This window comes from Protopterus annectens, chromosome 10.part0 (genome assembly GCF_019279795.1).
Source record: "Protopterus annectens isolate FY-2018-M chromosome 10.part0, PAN1.0, whole genome shotgun sequence".
NCBI lineage: Eukaryota > Metazoa > Chordata > Ceratodontiformes > Protopteridae > Protopterus > Protopterus annectens.
The window spans coordinates 1,229,113,673-1,229,138,016 of record NC_056744.1 but is presented as its reverse complement, the minus strand read 5'-3'; the positions used below and the strand labels follow the sequence as shown (position 1 = coordinate 1,229,138,016).

The window sequence follows — 24,344 nt, the reverse complement described above, 5'->3', positions numbered from 1 at the left end:
CAGACTAGCCATGGCATTGTGGAACACAGCCTTGAGCTACCAAGTGAATCTACAAGCTGAATTCCTGCAAGGAAAACCAAATTCACTGGCAGAAGGACTAAGCAGAAACATCATGGACACTCACGAGTGGAAACTGGAACCAAGGATTTTCAACATGTTGACAAGCAAATGGGGGAGCCCAGATATAGACCTGTTTGCCTTCCTCCAGAACCATCAATTGGACAAATTTTGCACAAGGATTCCCCACAAGCTAGATTGGAAAGTGGATGCTCTATCCTTCAGCTGGAAAAAACTATCAGTTTATGCCTTTCCTCCTCTGCCTCTGCTCTCCAAGGTACTACTAAAGATCAAACAGGTCAAGCCAAGGACGATTTTAATTGCACCAGACTGGCCACGCCAACACTGGTACCTCCTCTTACACAGTGTGTCATGCTTGGCCCCATGGCACCTGCCTCAGACTCCTTCCCTGTTGTCTCAGCAGGAGAACCAGATTCTGCACCCTCAGCTGCAAACCCTGAACCCAGCAGCCTGGCTAATTACCTAATTTCTCCTTTACTATCCCTCAGTAAATCAGTGATAGATATCATTTTAGAGGCAAGGGGGCCTAGTACTAGAAAATCTTATGCTGCAAAATGGAAAATATTTTGTGCCTGGAACCAATCTCAAGGGATGAGCGCAGCAGTGCCCAATTTACCTCAGATTCTACAATACTTGACTGAGATGCTTCATAACGGCTTGTCTTTTTCCTCCATCAAAATTCATGCCTCAGCCATTTCAGCTCATTATAACACAGAGCCTCCCCTCTTCTCTCACTCAATGTTCAAGCAGTTCCTCAGAGGGGCCAAAAATTTAAGACCACCCAGGAGAGCTCCAACTCCAGGCTGGGACCTTAACTTTGTCTTGGAGAAGCTCACTCTTCCTCCTTTCAAGACAGCTGCTACTGCAGATTTAAAATTCCTTTCCTGGAAAACAGCCTTCCTTTTAGTAATCACTTCTGCAAGAAGGGTATCTGAATTACAGGCCTTTATGGCAGTGGAGCCTTTCATCATCTTTTATGCAGACAGGGTGTCACTCAGAACCAATCCCTCCTTCATGCCCAAGGTGGTATCCAGTGTGGCTCTTAATCAGTCCAATCATTTGCCTACCTTCTTTCCTAACCCACAGAACAAAGGAGAACAGATAATGCACTCCTTAGATGTGCACAGACAGCTTAGATTCTACTTGGACAGGACTAAACCCCAAAGGAAATCTGAACAACTGCTGGTGCCATTTGCTGCAGGGACAGAAAGGAAAGCTATTTCAAAGCAAACCATTTCAAAATGGATAGGCCACTGCATTCATTTCTCCTATAAGCACCATGGAAAACCTATCCCTCAGGGCATTAGACCCCATTCAACCATGGCTGCATCTACCTCTACAGTCTTTCTCAGGGGCGTCCCTACCAGGGACATCCTGGAAGCTGCTATCTGGAGTTGTGTACATACTTTCATCAAGCATTATCATTTGCCAATTTTCTCTAAATCCAGAACTGGCTTTGCCACTGCAGTCTTACAGGGCCTTATAGCAGGTCCTAATTCTATTTAAATTCCTCCTCCCAACCTTAGCTTTGGGAATCTACCCAAATGTGTAATGACTCAACAGTGAAACATGAAGAACATAGTACAGCTGTGTACACTTACCATAAATGTAGATGTTCGAGTGTATTCACTGTTGCAGTCCTGGTTACCCTCCCTCCAGCCCCCTTTCTTCTTTTGGCTATACCTCTGCTCTCCCTTACTATGCTCAAAAAGCTTTTTGGTTGGAGGTATATCCTTGTATTTATAGATTTAATTGCTTCCCATTGGGGGGGGCACCTCACATCTGGGGCAAGAAAAACTGATGTAATGGCGTCGGCTGCATGTTTTATACCCCTGACGACCTGACGTCATGGAAATAGGGACAGCATCCGACGCAGGACCCAAGACATTGTTAATCAGGCCGACTGAGGGCTACTGCAAGCAGATAATCCAAATGTAATGACTGCAACAGTGAATACACTCGAATATCTACATTTATGGTAAGTGTACACAACTGTGCTTTCTGCCAGTTGTAGTCTTTCACTATTTGTTTCCCTAGACAGTTGAGAATTTCAGAGGTAGGATTTTTGGCTGTATTGCTGTTACAGGGAAGGGATATTTTACATTTATACCCTCCCCGTGTCCTCAAATATCCCAAGTATTTGTCCTAGGATTCTGCTTGCATCAGCTATGAGTAGGGATAACAGTCACTTACACAAGTGTTACAACACTGTTTAACTCTTCAAGTTTCTTGTGAGAATAATGCCTCTTACTACTTTTCTGGTTTCCACAGGAGACGTAATAGCAGATATCATTGGGATTCTCCAGCCCATCCCTACCAAGAAAAGTTGGTTTTATGACTTCTACTTGTGTTTAAAATTTTACCTAAACTTGGGTTGCCAGCAGTGCCAGAAGGATTTCCTTTTGCTCCAATATTAAAGTGACCTATGCACTTGCTTTCTAATGCTGCCAACATATGTCCTTGCAGGAATTTAAGAACTTTTGCAGTTATCTGTTGTTGAGAGCTCCAGGTCTAAGCGTGTGTCATGTTTCTGTATTACATAGGTTAAAAATGTTTTGCAGGTTCTGAAGCAGGATGTAGCTTATTTCAATGCATACCATATGAGTACAGCTGAGGTGGTCTTTAGAAATGGATACATTTTTTAGAGCAGTGATAAAGTATTTTGAAATTCCATAGTTAGAACATTGCATGTGGTGGAGTAAACATAGGCCCCAAACATTAGTTTTTTAAAATGTTTAGGGAGGCATATTTTTAAGTTGGTATTGTTACTGTCCTGTATAATGCACAAATATAATGAAACTATGGATGAATAATACAGATGAGATTTTGCACAGTAAAGATAACATTTACGTTTGGTATTGTGATAGCTGGTACATTCACTAGGTATTTGGGCAAAAAATTCTGTTTTACATTCTGGTTTAAATTTTTGACAATTGCTGAGCTACAGGGGTACATTTGCCAAATTAAATGTTTTTTCACTTATTTGGCATTTGTCATTTCTGCTGACCTAGATATTTCATATTCCCATGTTAAGGTCCTAACAAACAAAGGGATGCGCTGTCATTCTAAAGTTTAATCCTGAAGGCCACATCTGTAGTTACCCTGGACATGCATCATGTATGGTTATTAATAACAATCGTTGCTAACTCCTTCTGAAAACTAGGGAATGTTACATTTATTACATGGTTTGAAAAGGTGTCAGCCTAAGTATCTTAACCAGACGTATGTTCACCTTTGATGACAGAAGGTCAGAAGGGCTACATGTTCCAAGCCAATACAACTTGGAGTTATAACCCAGTATTTACACTGCAATGTAGTGAAAGAGAAGAACTACATTCCTGAGATTATGTCCTTCAGATAAGATTCATGTGGAAGTAAAAGTCCCTATAGCACTTGGAAAGACCTAAGGAATTTTTTTGAAGTCAATTAAGTATAACAGTTCAAGTTCAATTTCAAATTTATTTATGTGCTTATATGCAAATATCAGTTCAAATAGAATCTGGAAGACAGAAACAAATTGTGAAGTAAAATAAAGTACAGTTGTGAAAATCAACTACCCATAACAGTAGATGTTCTAATGGATCAATGCTGCAGTAGCCTAAACTATATTGGTGTATCCCCATTGCATTGGTCAGCTTTTCAAAAATTTGGGCACCTTCTTTGTGGTTTACATGCCAGGAGTACCCTGGGTGTTCCACATAAAAGGCAGGTGGAGAGTTAAAAGCTTCATAGCACTTTTTGCCTAGGTGGAGGCAAGAGTCCTGAGTATATATGCCAGGAAACAGAGAGACGAATAGCATAAATTATGTACAGAAGGGTGAAAATAACCTCATGATAGATACACAGTATAGAAACCTCAGGACAAGGGTGCTGGAAGGGGGGAATGGCTACTGCAACAGTGATGCAGTAGAACATCTACTGTTCTGGTACATTTACTGACACAGCTGTCATCTACTGTTGTGGTACATTTACTGACACAGCTGCCATCTACTGTTTTGGTACATTTACTGACACAGCTGTTTTATGTTTATGAATGTATTACACTGCAGTAGCCTATGCTATAGGGATAGATTCCCATATAGCATATGTGGTAATGGGGGAGGCCAGTACCTAGGACTCCTGGAGCCATTGGAGTAAGGTCCAACCAAATTCTTCTCTGGATCTAGAAAATAAATCCAGTTTGTAATGCTTTGTAAAAGTTTGTACAGAGGACCAAGTTGTAACCAGGTGAATATTTCTAGAATCCACCCCTTTCCAGAAAGTCACAGAAGAAGCTAATACTCTTGTTGAATGAGCTGTAACCCTACCCGTTGTGGTGAGCATAACAAAAAGTAATAATACAAGACAACTCACTAAAAGTAGTTAGTTTTGATACTGGTTGTCCTTTTCTCTCACCTTCATATGAGACAGCTGGTCACCTTTTCCTAAAAGGTCAAGTTTTGTTTAGATATTACCTGAACTACCTGTATACATCCACAGGGTCAATAATCTTTTGTCCTTCTTGCTTTGGATCAGAAAAGAATACTGGCAGATGAGTAGTCTGATGTGAAGTTAAACTCTGATATGACTTTATGCATTAAGGTAGGATATGTTCTCAAATAAACCCTGTCTTGGTGAAAAATGAGGTAGGACTGACTTACAGTAAATGCTTTTAACTCAGACACTCACCTTGAAGATGTTGGAGTAACAAGTAATACTGACTTCCATGTTAAGAACCTGAATTCAGCCTTATAAGCTGGTTTGGGTCTATATTATAATCTTGAAGATTTAAAACTTCGAATCACTAAAGATTGAACTTTAGTGATCGAAGTCTTAAACCATTGAAACAAAAAAAAAATTAAATTAAAAAAAAAACTAAATAGTGTATAGGCAGGGGGGCAAGCCCCCCTGCACCCCCACACCCTCCCTACTTAAATATACCAACTCTGAGAACGCACTACATTGAAGTAAACGGAAATTTCCCCCTACGGAGATTTTCCGTTTAAATGTTCAGTGTAGTGCATTTCACTATTCTCGTATCGACAATATCGTATTTGAAATTGTCAGACTTCGAGATTATAATATAGACCCAGCTGGTTTCAATGGAGACTTAGTAGCTTTTTAAGCACAAAATTGAAATACCAAAGAAGAGTCACCCGTTTCTTAGGTGGGTGGAGATACATGACCCCTTTAAAAAACTGTTTTACTTAAAGGGGGAGAATCTAAGGGCAGACAAGAAGAAATGGCTTACATATATACCTTTGTAGAAGAGTATGGCAAACCATCGGACCACTAAATCACACAAATAAAGCAAGCACAACTGCTACTAGAAAATATTTTTCACTTACCATATATGATTTTCTAATTGTAGATTTTCTGGCTTCCATCCGTACATGCTGCATGTTCTTATTTAGAAAAAAGTGCCTAAAAGGTATTAAAATTGTGTCATCCAAGTAGTTAGATGAAGAGTTTCCAGAGTGGGGTTTAGCAAACTCTTCCTGTTTTGTGTAAATAAATCTGGTCAAATGGGAAGCTTGTTGTAGTTGCTCTTGGCCATACTGAATAGAAAGGAGAATCAATGTTGTCTTGGACAGAAGGGAATCGCCACCACAACATTTTGAGGAGTCCATTTGTTTTTTTTTAGTAGAACCTTGGTGATCAGTGTAAATGGTGGACAAGCATACAGGAACGTCACCATCCATGGGAATGAAAAAAAAATACTGTCCTCTAGGCCTGTTTGCAAGGATTCCTGGAGCAGAATTTCTATAGTTGTGCATTCTGAAGGGAGGTAATGGATCTATTTGAGGTGTTCCCCACAAGGAGATCAGATCTTGGAAGACCCCAGACTGAAGTTTCCATGTGTGTGGGTCTATCCTGGTCCTACTGATCTTGTCTGCAATAAGGTTTTGCTCTGACAGGCTATATGATGTGGAAGCATCTGTACTTAGTGACTGGGGGGGGGGGGGGCAAAAAGGAGAATGGAAGATCTGGATTGCACACAAATCTGGTCCATCCATCAATGAATCTCCCTCTTTACAAATCCTAAAACAGGAATCTGAAAAGTCAAAGGGTGTAAATGCTGTGTCCAGACTGACCTGATTCTGTCATTTCCTCATGTGTAGTCTGGCTAGCTAAAGGAAGCATAAGTATCATCAATGTCATGTACCCCAGAATCCTGGGAAAAACATTTACTGATGCTTGGTTTATGCTGGAGAAACTCAGGAAGAACTGTTGAAACATTCCTGCTTAGTCTGAGGGGAGAAAGGCTCTCCTCAAGGTCAAGTCCAACAAGGATCCCAGGAAAACGTTTGTGTGCGTCACGATAACAAAAGATTTCTACAAATTATTTTTTTAATCCAAGACTGATTAGAAGCTCCTGCAGTTATTAGATACTCTTGACAGTGAGAAAAAGGTTCTGCAAAGATAAGACAATCTTCCAAATATGGAAAAATGTGTATGTCATGGAGTCTGCAGTAAGCAATGACTGGAATTAGGCATTTTGTGAATATCATTGGTGCAACAGAAAGCCCCAAGGTAAAGGAGAGAACTAATAATGTAAGCCAGTAACAAGAATGTGAAATAAAAAAAAAATGCTTAAACTGCTTTGCTGTACTAATGTGGTGAGTAGCTGTCATTTAGTTACAGTTTTACCATGAAAGCTAGATTTGAGATCGACAACAAAAGATTTTTTAGTAATAACATTTTGAGCTTTGCAGCCTCCAGGTTCCTTCTGGTTTGAGATTGAATAATGCCTTTTGCTTGGAAGATATAAAGGCACTGGCTGTATTACTCTCTGATAGAGCATTTTGTGCAGGATGGGGGGAAAGAGAGCAGGTCTGTTTCTCTGGGCAGGAGGGAGTTTCCTGGAAAGGAAGCAGGGATTTCCATTGCCAAGAGTAGCCTTCTTTAATTATCCTTAGCACCCAAATATCTGAGATTCTTGAAGCCAAAAAGGAAGTTAAAGTTTGAGAGACACGTAAAGGTTGTCTGGATGGGGGCAGAGAGTCTGAATGAGCAGATTGTCATGCTGACTGGGAAGATGCTCCTTATTTGTTTAGGCTTTTCCCTTTATAGAGTTTCCTTTCTATTGCCCCCCCACCCTTGGTTACTAACCCTTTGCTGTTTAAACTGTGTGTTGGGAGTGGGGTCTGAGGGGGGAAATAATTTATTAGGTTTGAAAATGGAGAGATGAAAGGTTATGTCACACTTAGTGCCAGGGTTCCTTTTTCCTTCTGCTTGTTGAGCACCTCAGCTGTAGAGTGGCTAGATAAGGACTCTTTATCTAAAGGCGAATTAACTAACAATCTCATGTCTGCCTTTATCAGAGAGTTTTTGAGAATGAAGCCATACAAGTTTCCTCAAAAGTGTTCCAGAAACAGCTGTTCTGGAAGCAGAATCAGTGGAAAAGAATCTCATTAAATGTGTATATAACTCAGTTCAGTCATTTTGTGTAAATATTGTTATTAATACCTCCTTTTCAGAATGCTTTAGCATGCTAAGATCTGTACTGTCATGTAGTCAATAACATTGTATATAACTAAACTCATTCATCTTATGCAAATTTGATGTGTTGCATTACTTTTTTCAACATTTTAGCATGGTGATGTTCTTTATTCACCAATTAATTTAATATACAATGTGCTTTTATTGTATAATCTTTTCAACTGCGCATCTCGTAACATTGTCCGTGGGCCAAGGCTGAAAAGACTAAATTGACCAGCCCACCTACCCAGTTAACAAATTGAAAAAAAGTAAATAAGCACACTTAAAATGTCTTTAGTTACCTAAGAAACAGCTGTCACAGAAACCTTTAATAACATTTTTACCTGTGAAGAGGGATGTTTTCCCAATGATTTCTGCATATTTTCAAGAGAAGTGGCAATGATGTAGTACAGAACTGAAATGTAAAGTTTCGCAACCAACTGGAAAGGAGCAACTGGTCAATTTGCCTCTCCTGAAATTTCACTACACAAGTACAAAGATTGGTTAAATAAAAAAATGATTTTCCAGGATATGTGTGTACTCAAGCCAGCCAGTCCAGTGTGATGCCATCCTGCAGTCCAACCTACTCACAGTCATCCTTGAATCATGGAGCTCAAAACTAAACCTTGGGTCTCATGCCTGAAGTGAACTAGATATGGACTGCTTCGTCTAAGATGTCAAAGATCACTGTAAGTACCCAGTAATAGACATCAACTGTCTGCTGTACATCTCCAGCACTGAAATCCTGAAGGTACTGGAATATCACAGGATTTAGATAATCTGGGAATGAGCAGGTTAAATTCCTGCACTGTACCATCCCTATGTTGGAAGATTCACTGTTATGTTCCCTACATACATTCACTGAACCAAACCATGCCAGCAAATCATTTTACAGGTGGGTTCAACTTTTGATCTACTCACATTGCTGGATAAAGCAAAATGGAATTGTTTTTTCCATATCATCAAAGACCAACAGCGCAGTACAGGATGCCCTGACATTACTCTCACTTTCATGACTACTTTCTGTATACCCCTTTAGTCCCTAATCGTTAGTGCAATCCAGTAGGGAAAGCAACACAAATTGATAATGATTCTAATGACTTGGCACTGGACAATGCAAGTACAGTTCCCTATGCGGATTTCCTTCATATGGGATGGCTATGTGTTTCTCCACCTATTCTAGACCTTTCTGAAATGTTTATCCATGAAACAGCTACCCAACATTCAAACAGTCATGCTAGCAGCATGGTAGCTCCAATTTTAAACATGGCCTGTAGCCCACTGTTTTAAGCAAAGTTTAGAGACATTGACCACATCCCAAAGACCATCCATGTAATAAATGTATGCTAGCAAATAGAGAAGGTTGTCATACTCGGCCAATAAGCAAGTCATCATACTACAACATGCCCAGATGCATCATATTCTAAAGTACCTGGCAGAACTACACCATACAGATAATCACTTGTCCCTGAAGATTATCTCTTCACCATTTTGTGCTATCATCAAGATGAACAACTGCCACATAGATGGTGGTCAATATTTTTTTTAAAAGGAGTCTTCCACCTATGTCTCCTACTGCCGGACTCAGCAGTTTGTGCTACTTATAATACTTTGTCTTAGAATCTACCATCTGACCTTCCTCTGAACCCAGTGGACATAAACATTTTGTCCTGTAAAACTCTCTTATTTCTGAAGTGTAAGCTGTATCCATGAAGTGCTCATACATGGTGTTCTGTAGGGATAGGGGTATGTTGTGCACCATGATGGATGTCATGAAAGACACTAAATTAAACCAGGCAATCCACCTACTTGTCTTTCTTCCCAACTGCCAAAACAAAGAATACATACTGCATTCTATGCATATGCATAGATGTCTGTGTTTCTGTCTGGACATGACAAAGTCCTTCAGTATGTCAGACCAACTGTTTGCATTCTTTGCCCTACAAAGAAAGGACCAGTTAGTTTCCAAAATTAATTTTTTCAGGTGAATTTCGGACTGCATTATCCAGTGCTGAACCATTATATGTAAGTAGCTCTCCCCCACATCCTCTCCAAAATTAATTTTTTCAGGTGAATTTCGGACTGCATTATCCAGTGCTGCACCATTATATGTAAGTAGCTCTCCCCCACATCCTCTCCAGGGTTGGGAGGATATCACAAAGGATGACTTATTGCCCAACCTCTGAGCCTTATAAAACCATATACCTTTAGAGCTGCCTTCTTTAACCAGGATGACAATACCCCTGACAGCAGCTCAGTAAACACTCTAGCATGTCTGACTGACAGGTCATTATGCCTATCAGCTAGCTAATTAGAAATGGAGACCAGCGAGCAGTGGGGGATGTGGGAGTCTGATAAAAGGAAAGCGTCTCAGGAAAGTCTACACACTGAGCAATCCTATTGGTGCTGTCTTGAACACTGCTGAGAATGTTACACTTTTTAAAATTCTATGATTGTTAAGAAGTAACTTTCTTCTTGTTCAACCCTGGCTCTGAGTACAACAGGAGCTTTTCTTGCAGCGTGAGTTAAGGATAAATCTTAATATGATATTCACTTTGTAGGCAACCCAAACAGTGAAATAAATCCAAGTATTTTTTCAAAATGTCATCAGTACTCTGCAATGCAAGTGACTCTGACTTCAAATGCTTTGCCACATTCTGTTTTGTGTAACTCTACTTGTAGAGAAGTACTAATCTCAGAAACCTGTTTTTACCTTTGACTGACCCATCACCATGATTGTCGACAGTTTTATTTATATTGGGATTAAAATTATGCACCTTGACATCAGAAGTGTTATTCAGTAAATTCTGCAATATAAAAACTGAATTACTGCTCCAATATTCATATTGGGCAGCTCTGCAAATATTCTGCATTACTGCAAATGTTCTGTGTGCCTGCTCAGTACTGCCAGATTTATACTTTTGACTAGTTATACTGCTTCTAGATTAATGTATGTCACACAAATGTTATTCTGCATGAATTATTTTAATCAAACTAAGCTCTTCATAGACATCATGCCCTGAAACATTAGATTACATTGAATTAGCTTTAAGTGGCACAGCCTGAAATAATAACTTGTTAAGTTTTAGATTTGTACTCATTCTAGCTGAACTTTACTTTGCATCCAGAATAAGGCATAGTTAAGCATGGAGACTTAAACAACTGGCAGTTAACAGTAAGGTATCATAATGCAGAGTACAAAGAATATTGCATCTATACTCTGTTTCCATCTGAAGTGTTATGGACATGTCTTTCTTCATCATTTTTTGTTCAGCAATTAACGTTGCTATTCACATTATCATTTCTTTAGTTTCATTTAGCAGTAGTCCTACTTAATGCATTAACGTTATTCAATTCATATATTTCTATTGTAACAATAAATATTTCAACTTGTTGGGTCCATTTACATATTGCTACATCACTTTATTTCACTTTTTTTTTACAAACTTTTAAATTGCCACAATCCCTGTAAAGCCTTCAAACTTTAGTAAAATTTTAGTAGTGTGCTTTCCTCATGTCTGAAGCCATGTTACTTGCATTGGGTGTGATTTATGACTGTTTAATGCCATGAGCCTAAATAAGATCATGCTCTCCTTTGAACCATTCCAGACTGTAAAATGAAGATATGTGCATTGTCACAGAAACCTGATTCCAGAACTCTGACTACATTTCTTTTCTTGGCTTCTCTGACCACCACTGATACAGTAACATTGGTGGTGTGTCTGTTTTTACCCAAAACACCATCACTTCTAGACTAAGTGACTTGAACGATGGGTTTGAAGTTCTTCATATATTAATATCATTAAAGAAGACCTCGTCCATATTGCAGCCAGCTTTGGAATCCTGTGTTCATCACCCTCACATCAAAAAATGTTTTAATAAACTGTACCCCTCTCCATTAACCCAAACACCATCATTCAAAAATGCCCACACCTCTACAATTAAGTATACCCTGACTTTCTTAATTTTATAATTGCAAGTTCTTTTGCTCCAATAGTAGCCCCCCCACTACAGGCATTAATATGCTAATTTTGTCTTCACAAACTCAGCCCCTATCTGCCCCTTTCCCATTGTCATGCTCTCACTGTTAAAACTGTATCACTATGTGGTCCCATTATAAGTCTATGAACACCCCCCCCCAAACAAATGTTTTTATAACTTATTTTGCATGTTTAAACTGTTTGTAACTGTTTTGCTGCCAACTTTAAACTGTTTTTATTGTTTGTGATTGTGTTTTCCACGCTGCCTATTTACAGTACTTGAACAATATATAGCATAGGCTGGATTCAGACTTGCTGAATCTAGTCTGTTTAGCATTTCCTGAGCAGTAATGCCAACCATTTTATATTAAGAGGGCCCTCCTAAACTCTTGTGACAGAAGAGTGTAGTCAAGGACCCATATGAGTTGGGGATTGTTGAAACAAGGCTCAGTCTTGGGCTTTCCTATTGGCTGGATTATTTAAAAACTGTTTTACATAGCTGATATTTAAACACAGCGTTTGTGTGTAGTTGCACACTGTGCAACAGGGGTTAACACTGCCATGTATAGACGCAAATGCTTAAAAAGTCAATTTTCCTTAGGTAACTGCTAGGGAACCCACCTAAGCTTCCCTGCTTCTTGGCACACAACACAGTTGCACAATGCTGCCCAGAGAGCAACCCAGCTCCACTTTTTGAGGCACCGGTGCAGGTTCTTTCCCCCTAAATCTCCCATAGATTAGCTGATTTCACTAGTTCTATGACAGAACCTAGTTTATCTAGCCCACCCCCACCATTTATTACAGAATACACCTGGCATAATGGAAGGTCAGTTATCCAAGACAGCCTGATTGACTTGGACATCCTGAGGTAATGTAGCAGTTGCCGCATGTGTACTGACAACCTACTACTCATAAAACATGCAAATACAATGCGTGAGAGATGTATCTGTAGTATGAATCTGGAATCAATGCTTCCTCTGTCATGTAACAGCAAACAAATTCAAAGTAGGTTGTCAGCACCCGCACTCCATCTCCCACACATGCCAAGCACACAACACATAAACCCACATCCACAGATGTACTCATTGAAATATACCAAAAGAGCAAAATCCTCCCAAGCACAAACCTTTTGCACCCAATAAGGTCCCAACAGCACCCACTACACATAATAACACATGCATCAGCATCTCACTCAATAAGCCCCTAAGGCAAAATATATCTAAACCAAATATCTTGGTCATAGGCAACTCCATAGTGAGACACATAGGTGTCCCCCTTACTAGGCTGGACAAGGAGAAAGTTCACAACTAGCAGCCTTTCTGGTGCCAGGATCTTCCTAATCATGCACGCGCTCAAGTCTTTCAACAATAAGTACTGTTATGACTCTGTCATAGTCCATGCTGGAATGAATGACTTGAGATGTACCTCACTGGGCTATGTGAAGAGAGACATAATGGAGCTTTCAGATTATGTGTTCCAGGCAGGTATGTTCCTAGCCCTAAGCAGCATTCTTCCCTCACCCAGGATGATGTCACAATACAAACAAAAAATGATTGACTTCAACAATTGGCTTAACTTCTGGTATCAATCCTGGGGGATCCAGTATCTGACAGCCTGCTGTGATATGTTCAACAGACCACACTGCTTTGTCAGAGATGATCTTCATCTGTTGCTTCTAGGCTTTAGGTTGCTGGCGAAGGTAGTTGCCTCTCCCGTAGTGCCTTTTTAAACAATGTCATAAGAACACAATTCCCAACGAGAAACTATCCTTAAGAAACAAACTCCAGGTTATGCTGCTTAATGGTAGGAATGTAAATCAGAAACTGTACTCACTTAAAGCATTTCTCACTCTGGAAGATGCTAATGTCTTATCAGTAACAGAGAGATGGTTCAAGGCCTCAGAGAGTACCCCAGCCATGCAGGGCTACAATGCCTTCCACATGTTCAGCCCACATAAATATGAAAAAAACAAAGAATGAGCAGTATCTATCTTCATTAAAGGCATGTAGACCTCTAGACTGGTTAAACAGTATGACACCTTAGAGTTACTCCAAGTCCAACTAAATGTTGGAAGGACCCCTTCAACATCATTGTCAGTTATGGGTCCCCTACTATGAATCACGAAAACCACACAGCTTACCTGGACCTACTTGAGTCACTTTCAGTACAGTCAAATACCCTGGTCATGGATGACTAACTATCTTTCCATCGATTGGGTAACATATATGAACACAAATGCGCTCACACAAAGGTTCCTGGACTTTAACACAAATGCTCTGGAGCAGATAGCCCCTCCATAAGGAGGGTCTAACATCCTTGACATAGTGCTCACCAATATGAGGGATCACTGTGCCACCCCGTGTTTGGGCCCCTCCCTAATAAAGTGCAATCAGAAATCAGTTTTGTTCGAAGTAACGATTGTACCTGTCCTACCCCTAGGAGCAATAAGTTAAAAAAATTTCTTCATAGCAAACTGTAGCCTACTGAGCAATGGCATCAGTAGTTTCAGACCCCCTGCCAACACTGACAGCAATGACCCCTATAGTGAGGTGTACAAAACTATATAAATGTATAGACTCAGCCATACCAGAATAGATCAAATCAAGATTGTCATGAAAAAATAAGCCACCCTTGTAGACATCCACATAGGTTATACAGTAAGAGAAAGAAACTGCTGTCAAAAAACAAGAGAGCAGTCCCAGCAAAGGAAGAACTCCCTCCAAAGCATAAACAAGCAGATTATAAATCTTGTAATGTCCTCTAAAGCTAATTGCAAAACTAAATTGGCATCCCTAGCTAAGGTAAATCACAAAGCATTCTTTAGCTACACCTGAAATCTAAAAGGGAAGGCCCACCTTTGTGCCGAATTAGTTTTGGATGGTACCATTTATACTGAACCTAAGGCCATATCTAACCTTCTAGTGGACAGGTTTGGCAAAAACTTCGCCCACCTGTCCCTGCTAATCATACCTTATAGCATGCCTGTCACCAGTCCTCTGCCTAGTTATCTCCAGATAGTAAGTCATAGCTGCACTCGCCAAGGCCAAAAACACAGCCTCTATGGGACCGGACAACATCCCAAGCTGCCTATTAAATGGTCTAAAACAGGAGTTAGCTGAACCACTGAGCACGCTCTTCAATCTCAGTCTAAGCACAGGATTTTGTCCCAGCTGAGTGGAAAACAGCAACCATAATCCTCTTGCACAACCAACCACAGCAACTATAGACCCATAAGCTTAACCAGCCTTGTCTGCAAGGCCATGGAGTGAATCATCACAGATCTTATCAACAATGATATAGGTGACCTTCAAATTCTTGACCTGACCCCATTTGGTATTAAGTGCAGATCTTACCTGCTAAACCTGGTGGACTTCGAGAATGTCACCAAGCCCCTGGATGAAGGCAAAACAGATCACACTGCTTAGCTTGAGTTAGCCAAGGCCTTTGACACAATCCTTCACTCAGGCATCATTGAGAAATTCACCTAATGGATTAACCGTTACATCACTAGATGGGTTACCAACTGACTGACAAACAGAACATATGCAGTCAAAATTGTGGATTCCAACTCTACTAGCAGATCTGTTACCAGTGGTGTTCCACAGAGATCTGTGTTAAGCCCTCTAGTGTCTGGTATCTATTTTTCAGAAGTCCAGATGAAAATAGATGGCCTACAGCTTATCAGGTTTGTGGATGACTGCAAACTGGGTGCAATCATCAAATCCCCCAATGATGTCAACATACTACAAAATGGGCTTACCTAGACAAACGACTGGTGTAAAAGCTACAGACTTAAACTAAATGCAAAAAAATGCTTACAATCCCCTTCTGTAAAGGAGAAACCACTGCTAATTACAACATTAATAATATCCCCATAAGTTCAAACCCAGTGGTGAGACATTTAGGAATGCAAACTGATAGCAGCTTTCATTTTGATCATCAGGTGTCCACAGTAGTAAGGAAGGCCTTCTATGTTGCACACCTCATAAATAAGGGTATAGCATCCAAAGCTAAGGAGGTTATAGCTTTCCTGTACTCGGCTCTCGTCAGACCAACAGTAGAGTACAATGCTGTCTTCTGTATGTACCTGACCAGATATCTGCAGCAACTGGAGAGACATCAGAGGTTTATCACCAAGGAAATTCAGGGCCTACAACTTATGACCTACACAGACAGACTGAAGACCCTACCACTTTACTCAGTATTGTGTAGACTGCTTACAAGCGACTTGTGCCTGCCTTATAGAGCAGTCTAAGACTCTGCCTTGATGAAGCTGCTGCACATCCGCAATTCCAGTGAAACAAGACTCACTCTCTCTAGGGATTTTAACCTAGTCTGATATTAACAGGACATACTGGAAAGACAGATGTGTCTCCAGATGTTGTCACTCCTCTGGAACAAACTCCCAATTCATGTAAAACAGAGCTCCTCAATGACCCTGTTTAAGTGTAACCTGGACAATTGGATTGGAAACTGCAAATTCACACCGGGGGTTTCACCTATGTCCCTGTTAGACAGAGGCAGCTGGTGCTGATCTTAGATTTGTGCGTAAACATAGACTATTTATCTTGGTCCATAAGGAAACAAGGGTATAACATGGCTAGGCTTGTAGAGGCCTTAGGGCCAATAGCCTAGTAACCTCCTATGATCACTAGAGATTCCTTCTCCAAGGCTAGTTTCCTTGCACTGAATGAGGACTTGAGGTGCTTCAATAGTCTTCTATCCATCTACCCCACTGCATATACTTTTGGCAAATATATAAAATTTAGACTCCCGCCTCAACCCTTGATTAAGGGATCATGTTCTTATTTGCCACAAATACAACATCAAGTTTAGAAACAAACCCTTCTAGTAGAATTCAGCTATAAACAAACTGTACATTAAAAGGAAAAAGCTCATTGACCTAAAGAACAGAATGAAAGCTTAGCATGTTCTAATCAATCTCAGAAATGTTAACAAAGAGCTCAGGAGCACGTTCATATTATGCAGAACTAATTATGAACTAAAAATTGTTATGTCAATAAAGGGTAACCACAAGACATTCTTTAATTAGTAATCTCTGATGTAATACCCAGCAATGGATGAGTTTTCTTTCTAATGGCTTTATTCACTCAAAACACTAAAGATACAGCTAACATCCTTGCAGATAAATTCAGCTCCAGCTGCTCTCCTTTGTCACATTCAGAATTCAAAGTGCAAGGTATGCAACCACCCACCAAGTAATCACCTCTCAACAGGTACTGAAAGTGCTCTCCTGCCCAAAAATACCAACTCTATGTTTCAGATTACATATAGCGCTAATTGTTGGTCAGTTTGAAATGCACCCTGTCATTTTCCTTTTTAACTTACTCGGCCACAACTTCTCCAGTGATAGCAGCAGCCTGAAGAACAGCTGTAGTAATTCCTGTCCACAAGGGAGGCCCACCGTAGACCCTGGTGACTACAGAGCTATTAGCCTCACCAGCTTCACTTGCAAAGTGATGGAATGCATCATCATGGATCATATAAACAGTAACATTGGGAAATCCCAGTCTCTAGATCCTAACAAGTTTGGCTTTGTATAATGTAGAGCTGCCTGTCAAACATAGTTGAGTTCTTTGAAACAGTCACAGAAGCACCAGATAAGGGTAGCCTCAGGCACACAGCTTATCTTGATTTATTTAAGGCTTTTGACACTGCACCCAACTTTGGCATCATCAGTAAACTGGTTAAAGTCAATACATATTCCCATGTAACCCACTGGATTTTTAATTGGTTCACTGACAGATGCTAGGCTGTTGGAGTTAATACTATCCTTCAGCAGACTTTTCATCAGTGGCACAACCTAGGGTTCTGTTTTTGGGAATGCTTTATTTGGTGTTTGCATGTAATCTGATGTTAAAGGCCTCTGTCTGATCAAGTTCATGGACAACTGCAAACTTATTGCCATTGTCAACTCTGTCCACTCCACTGAAGACACTCTGGTTCTCCAGCCGAACGTAACTTGGGCAAGTGTGATTCAGGCTTCTGGTCTAAAGCTGAATAAAAGAAAAAAAAAAGCCAAGCATTTTATACAGTTTGAGAAATGAGAAGTGTCCCACACCTATCACGTAAATGACATCCCTGCCTTAAAATGTAAACACTGTCATTAAATCATATGTCTCACCTGTCTCTCTTTTTCAGGGATGTCCCTGATTGTGACAAAAATGTTAGCTCTGTCTCTCCTAATCCTTCCTAAAACTAGTGACTTTTGGAGAAAGGATGGTGAATTACACTTAATAAAAAATGACAATAATGAGTTATAGACTTTTTTATCTCAGAAAATGTATATTAACTCACATTCTCTTATTCTATCAGTATTTCAAGTTAATAGTACTGATATTTTCAAAGTGTCCCTGATTCTATTGAGATTTGTCTCTGATTGGTTGAGAGCCATGCACTAGATACCTGGGGACCTTTGTGTATAATGAACCCTGCTTTTAACCATCTCTGTTCACTGTTGTTAGGAAACCCATCTACCTCACCCAACTGATTACTAAGGACATCTCCTGTCAGACAGTAGAGTTCATCATTCCTGTCTACTCTTTCCTAATTATGCCCATACTAGAATAGAGTGCGCCCGTCACTATGTACGTATACAAACACCTAAACCAATTTGAAAAAATTCAGTGATTCTTATTTTAGTATATCTCTGGTATGAGTTGCCTATCTGTCTTCGCTGTCTCCTACAGACTCCTATGGGGTAACCTATATCTGCCTAAAAAGCAGTAAATGATCCGGTCTTGCTTGATCTACTACATATATGTACACAACTGGCAGTAACACAAATACAAGGTAACGGGACCTAAATCAATATTGAAACATAAATAAGACTTGACTTATTGGCAAGGTGGAGCTCTCTGCTAAAGAGCCACCACCTCAGGAACAACCTCACACTTTCTGAAAGTAAAAGCACATCCTTCACTACCTTCAAGTCTAACAAAGACGAATGGATGGGAAACTGCAAATTTACGTCAGTCCTAGCTACCCCCCTTCCCCATCCCTTATATTCTGAAGGAATCCTTTTTCTTTCGGCTGTTCCCATTAGGGGTCGCCACAGCGGATCATCTGTTCCCATTTCTTCCTGTCCTCTGCATCTTGGTCTGTCACACCAACCACCTGCATGTCCTCTCTCACCACATCCATAAACCTTATCTTAGGCCTTCCTCTTTTCCTCTTACCTGGCAGCTTCATCCTTAGCATACTTTTCCCAATATATCCCAGCATCTGTCCTTAGCACATGTCCAAACACTTTTTACTAGTTGTATTATTTAAATATTTAAATATACTTTTGTATGTTAGTAGTGGATGTCTTTACCTATATATATTTCTTACATATATATATATTCTTTTTAATTTTTAATTTTTGATTTGAGTTTAATAATTTGAGTTTTCTCTTGTTTTATTATTATGATTTCATTGCATGACCACTGTTCTTTAATTTATGTCCAATATGGGCACATGTTTTTAAGTTATGAGTACTTTCTTTTTAAACTGGTGTTTCCTGGTTTATTGGGAGCATTTGTTTCCAATTAACATTGAGTATTTAACTGTTAGTGTTTGGCTGCCTCAGTTTCCCTCTGAAGAAGCCACCATATGTGTGTGGCGAAAACGCTGTGATTTTTTGTGTTAATAAATTGCGTTAAGGACTACGAAGGCTTTTTGTGTTCTTGGGTTTCTTTGAGTTCACATGTCCAAACCAACGCAATCTCACCTTTCTGACTTTGTCTTCAAACTGTCCAACCTGGGCTGACCCTTTAATATACTTATTCCTAATCCTGTCCACCCTTGTCACACCCAGTGCAAATCTTAACATCTTTAACTGCCACATCCAACTCTTGACTCCTGCCCCTTATATTCTGAAGGAATAAGAAGTTTAAATTTGATATGACAGGCTAGTTGCATGAGGGAAAAGGAGGTTGTAGCTCTAACTTTAACCTTCTTCATTTTCAGTTTGCTGTTACTCATTTAACAGCTGTATTTTCATGTGACTTGCTATACACAGTACTAGATGTTTCTACACACAAGCACATACACTAGAATATCTAGGATGTTAGAAGCTATTACATTATCTTTACTACATTTGACAGATGGTACTTTAAGTTTACTCTTGTTGCTTTTTGCTCTGTTATATTTCAACATTTTAATCTTATTAGTTGTAACTGGTCATGACTAAAAATGGGAGCCATGGTCCAGAGTAGATACCTGAAAATAAAAAGAAACACATGACCATGACCATTAAGTAAATAAATGCACACAATGACAACTATATATGACTTCACATTAGCAGATACATTTTTGTCTTCGTTTTATACTGTTTTTTTATTTTGAAAAACAATTTTGCATGTGGTACACAGAAGCATGACAGTAAGCAGGAAATTATCATTACATTTCTTCATAAGGAGAATGTATCACAAGAGGTCTGTATAAAAGAGATTATATTCACATTTCATTTTGTGAATGCAGTGTCATTTGTGGTAATGTTGGTATCCTGATCTTTTGTTCATTTAAACCACCTCACAAATAAGACTACTTCCACCCACACATAGTAATAAAAAAAATCCTGATAGTTTCCTGGCAAGTGACCTGCCTTTGTTGCAAATGTCAACCAAGAAAATATTCAGTACTGAAAGAATTTTGCTTACAAATAACATGCTCTTAAGAAAGGAGTCTTTTGGTACATCACTGCCTGTAGTGGAATTCTGACAGCAGAAGTACATTTTCTGCTAGCACTGTGCCTTAGCAGTATATACTGTGGTGGTGGTGCTGCAGTAGCATTGTCACCTCACAGTAAGACGTTGTCCTGTTCGATTCTCAGCTAGAGCATCTTCTGTGTGGAGACATGCATGAATGGGCATACCTTCGTTGAAGGTTGTGCGTCAGGGCCGGCAACTCAGCATGTAAAAAAAATCTACTGCCAATCATTAGCGGACCGGAGTTCCGCTGTGGCGACCCTAACCAGGAAAAGCCGAAAGACACAACAACAACAACTGTGCCTTAGTAGTATTAGTTATAACTACTGCAAGAGTACCTGAATACAGCAGTATCTGCATTTCTGTGAATTTAGGTTTTTGTGTTTCTCAGGTCTTTTTTATCACTATTGTGGAGCAGGGGCTGCAAGCCATAAGTCTCAAGTGTCACATCTTTTAATTTAGGAAAATAAAACATTCATACTGTAGGGATAAAGGATTTTATGTATTGCCCAATGACAAAGGCATATTTATTGTTTGCAAAACATTATAAACTTGTTGTATCGGAGTGTAATTTCCTTTATGCTTCCAGTTTAAAGTTTGGTCATTTGTCGCAGATTGTGATGACTTGTCACACATGGTGTCCGACATTTTACTAGAGAAAAGTTAAATGGCATGCATATCATATTCATGTGGTATGAATCTTTACCTCTTCACTGCACAAGCTGGACATGTTCATCTCTTTATCCTGCAATATGCTTTAGTCATATAGAAAAGGAGGCCATAGTGGTCATGTGTAAGATTCAAACATGAAGGGAAGAAGTTTCAGGCCTGTGTTAGTGTTGGTGTTAGTAGTGATGGGGATTCAAACTGGTTTTCAGCTTTGTTTCAGAACTGATCAGATTCCACTTTGCATGAAAAAGAAGTATTTCTGGCTGGCTCCATGATGCAGATAAATGGAGTACTGACTGTACTAAGAGATTTGGGTTCATTTAGTGAACCCACTCCCTAAGAAGTCAGCCAGGGAGGTGATAAGTGGTATTTTGCCAGCTCACCTATCCTGGAGGAGAAAAAAAAGCTTTCCTGAACACTACAACCCAAGGTGGAGGCCATAGACCAGTATTTCTGCAAGGAGTGGGAAATGCACCAGCAGTTCATCGATAGACTTAGAATCCCACTGATGTTGCAAATTGTCAGATATGGGTTGGGATAAAAGGTAGGACAATAAAATAAAAATACAGCGTGCCCAAGGGTGGCTACTAATCTTGATCTAACTGTTACTTTAGCTGAAAATGTGGCTAATCAGATAGTGGGGAAACAAAAGGTCAAAAAGAGTAAAGAGGTTCTGGTCATTGATAGTCAATCATGAGGGCCAAAAAAAACGCTTGTCCATCTTTCAAAGATACTGCAGCTTACAGAGATCTTGCAACAGCCCTTCAGCTCTGTCTTTGGTTCTGAGAGTCAAATGCCATATGGGATGGATAAGCAGAAAGGTGCTGGGACACACTGTGACAAACCAGCACAATTTGCTCACTGGCAAAGGTTATTCCAATATTTTTTATCACTCAAAGGAAATGTACTGAACTTTTCAGGCAAAGTATGGCCAAATTGCCTTTCACTTATACTACCAAAGTGCTATCAGATTCCCTAGATATGTATTTTGCAGCAGGTAAAAGAAGTTGTATTTGTTAATGTGTTGAATGTTGACTGTAGATCTGACAGCTAAGCATATGTGCTCCATCTAAACATGTCAGCCTTGGAAAGAACAGAGCTTTTTTGTGGGCCAGCTGTTTTTTTAAGCTTTCTAATTATACCTATATAGTATAATTTATTTAAACATTGGTATCTTTGCAGCTGTTTCTGGATTTTTTAACACCTGGGCAGAGTGGCTTGCTTTATTGGAGGAAAAGCAAATTGCTAAGATAGCCATAACTTATAGTGTGTCTGTTGAAATATTAGCTTCTGCTTGAATAAGCATGTACACATAAGTCACCATTCACTTAACAAGATTATGATAAAAAAATTGCAGGTTATAATAGCACCACTCCGTTTTTTTTCCTAGTGTTTGTCAAGCAACGGTGTGGGAGTCAAGACCTACATTTATTATTTAACTGAGCTTAGAGATGCTAAGAAGGGCTATAATCAAGCCTTTATCATTGCCTGATAGCAGGCTTACATTTGATGATATGTAGTCAGACAGACGTAGTTCTCTGAAAAAGACCAAAGATACTTTTATCATTTTTGCACAGTTTCAATGAAGGAATGTATCTTCTTCTTCATGACATTATTTTACTTAAGTTTTGCGTCCATTTGTACTTGTTTTTAAAGAAGAGTTGATAATTACGTTTATTTTCTGTTTTCCCCTCCTGAAGATGCATCGGAAAAAGAGCCAAACTGGAATTTCTGGAAATACCTAGTAAATCCAGATGGAAAGGTGGTGAATGCTTGGGGGCCTTCAATTCCTGTGGAAAAAGTGAGACCACATGTTACAGAACTTGTACGACAACTCATCCTCAAAAAGAAGGATGAACTGTAATTATAAGACCTAAACCAGACTGCATTTCTTTAAGTCTGAAAAGTTTACCTAAAATACACAATGACAAAAAAGTGAATGTCCTTGATACTGCAGTATTGGAAAAAGGAGTATGCTTTTTAAAATATATTTGTTCTCTGTGATTTTGACTAGGTTTATTTCAATAAAATTAACTGTACATCAAGGAGTTATGTCTACCCTTATGTTAAGTGTTAACATGACTTATTTTGTAATGTTTTGACTATTGCATATATCTGTTCAAAACTGAGTCCTTTTTATACACTAGTAGTTCAAGAATTTCTGTCTCAGTTGTTCAGCACTAATTTACAGCTTCATTGAGCACTGTCTGGATTAGGTGTTGAATTATAATCTTACTGCTGATCTATATTGTTGATTATAATGTGGATAGCTTATATATTGGGAAAGATTGTTGTGGTACTGACAGCATCAAATCAGTGGGATTACCATAAGAACATGTACCCTAATACATTTCACTGGCATAAAATACTGCCCATACATAGCGGTGGTGGTGCTGCGGTAGCGTTGTCGCCTCACAGTAAGATGCTGTCCGGTTCGATTCTCAGCTAGAGCATCTTCTACGTGGAGACATGCGTGAATGGGCATACCTTTGTTGAAGGTTGTGTGTCAGGGCTGGTAACTCGGCACGTAAAAATCAACTACCAATCATTAGCGGACCGGAGTTCTACTGTGGTGACCCCTAACCAGGAAAAGCCGAAAGACACAACAACATATGGTTATAATGAGACGTGCTACAAAGTTGTGAGAAAGTCTTCCAATGATGTTTCCCAAGCTGAATGGGGGTGGGGGTCAGGAATTATATACACATAGTATCATTGTTCATGTTCTGGTAGATAAAGAGAAGTATATAAATGTACATTTCTGATCTATTAGGTAGGTAAAACATTTCAAAAAGATATATCAAAATAGCAAAGTAAAAGCCCAGCTCTTTGGTGTAGAGTGATAAAGCTCTGACATGACACAACTGACCCAAGTCTGATTAGCGGCTTGCCTGTTGTAAAAGCTAGGCGGGACAGCTTGAGTGAGCAGCTAACACTGGTTTTCCCATCTGCTGGGGGAGGATGGGATTTGTTGGTTCTAGCTGGATGAACTGCAAGTAGAGGCGTGTATGATATCAATGCCTATAGGACTAGAAGACATTAGCTTAGTAATCCCAAGCATGCAATGGTAGCCCTCACAGGGTGTGTGTGTGTGTACATCAAGGGGAATGGTGCTGGATACTCTTGCAGTGATGGAGTACCCACAGCCATAAGTAGTAGTGTTAAAGCCATTATACACCATCCTTCATGTCTGCCTGTTTGATTTATGTCACCTGTGGGATATAGAATTTTATAGGCAGTTGAGGTAGCTGTATTGTTGGCAGGTGAGGGGCCAGTAAAATGATATAAAAAAATTACATTATGCATGCATTGATTGTCCACAGTTTTTACAGTAGTTCCTACATAATGGCCAAAAATGTGACTTCTATCATTTTTTCAGGAACCATCACTCATTAAAGCTGTAGACCACTATGTCCTGCTACCTTTCCTTTCTTATATAAAAGTA

General features: G+C 39.6%; 1 protein-coding gene across 1 annotated transcript in view; it reads left to right on the top strand.

Annotated features, from left to right (window-relative positions):
• GPX7 (glutathione peroxidase 7) overlaps positions 1 to 22,947 on the top strand; it is a 199,401-nt gene extending 176,454 nt beyond the window's left edge. Inside the window, exon 3 of the mRNA XM_044086855.1 lies at positions 22,556 to 22,947. Coding sequence (XP_043942790.1) covers positions 22,556 to 22,763 — 208 coding nt within the window. The 3' untranslated portion in view covers positions 22,764 to 22,947. The remainder of the gene's footprint in view (positions 1 to 22,555) is intronic.
• The last annotated feature ends 1,397 nt before the right edge of the window (positions 22,948 to 24,344 follow it).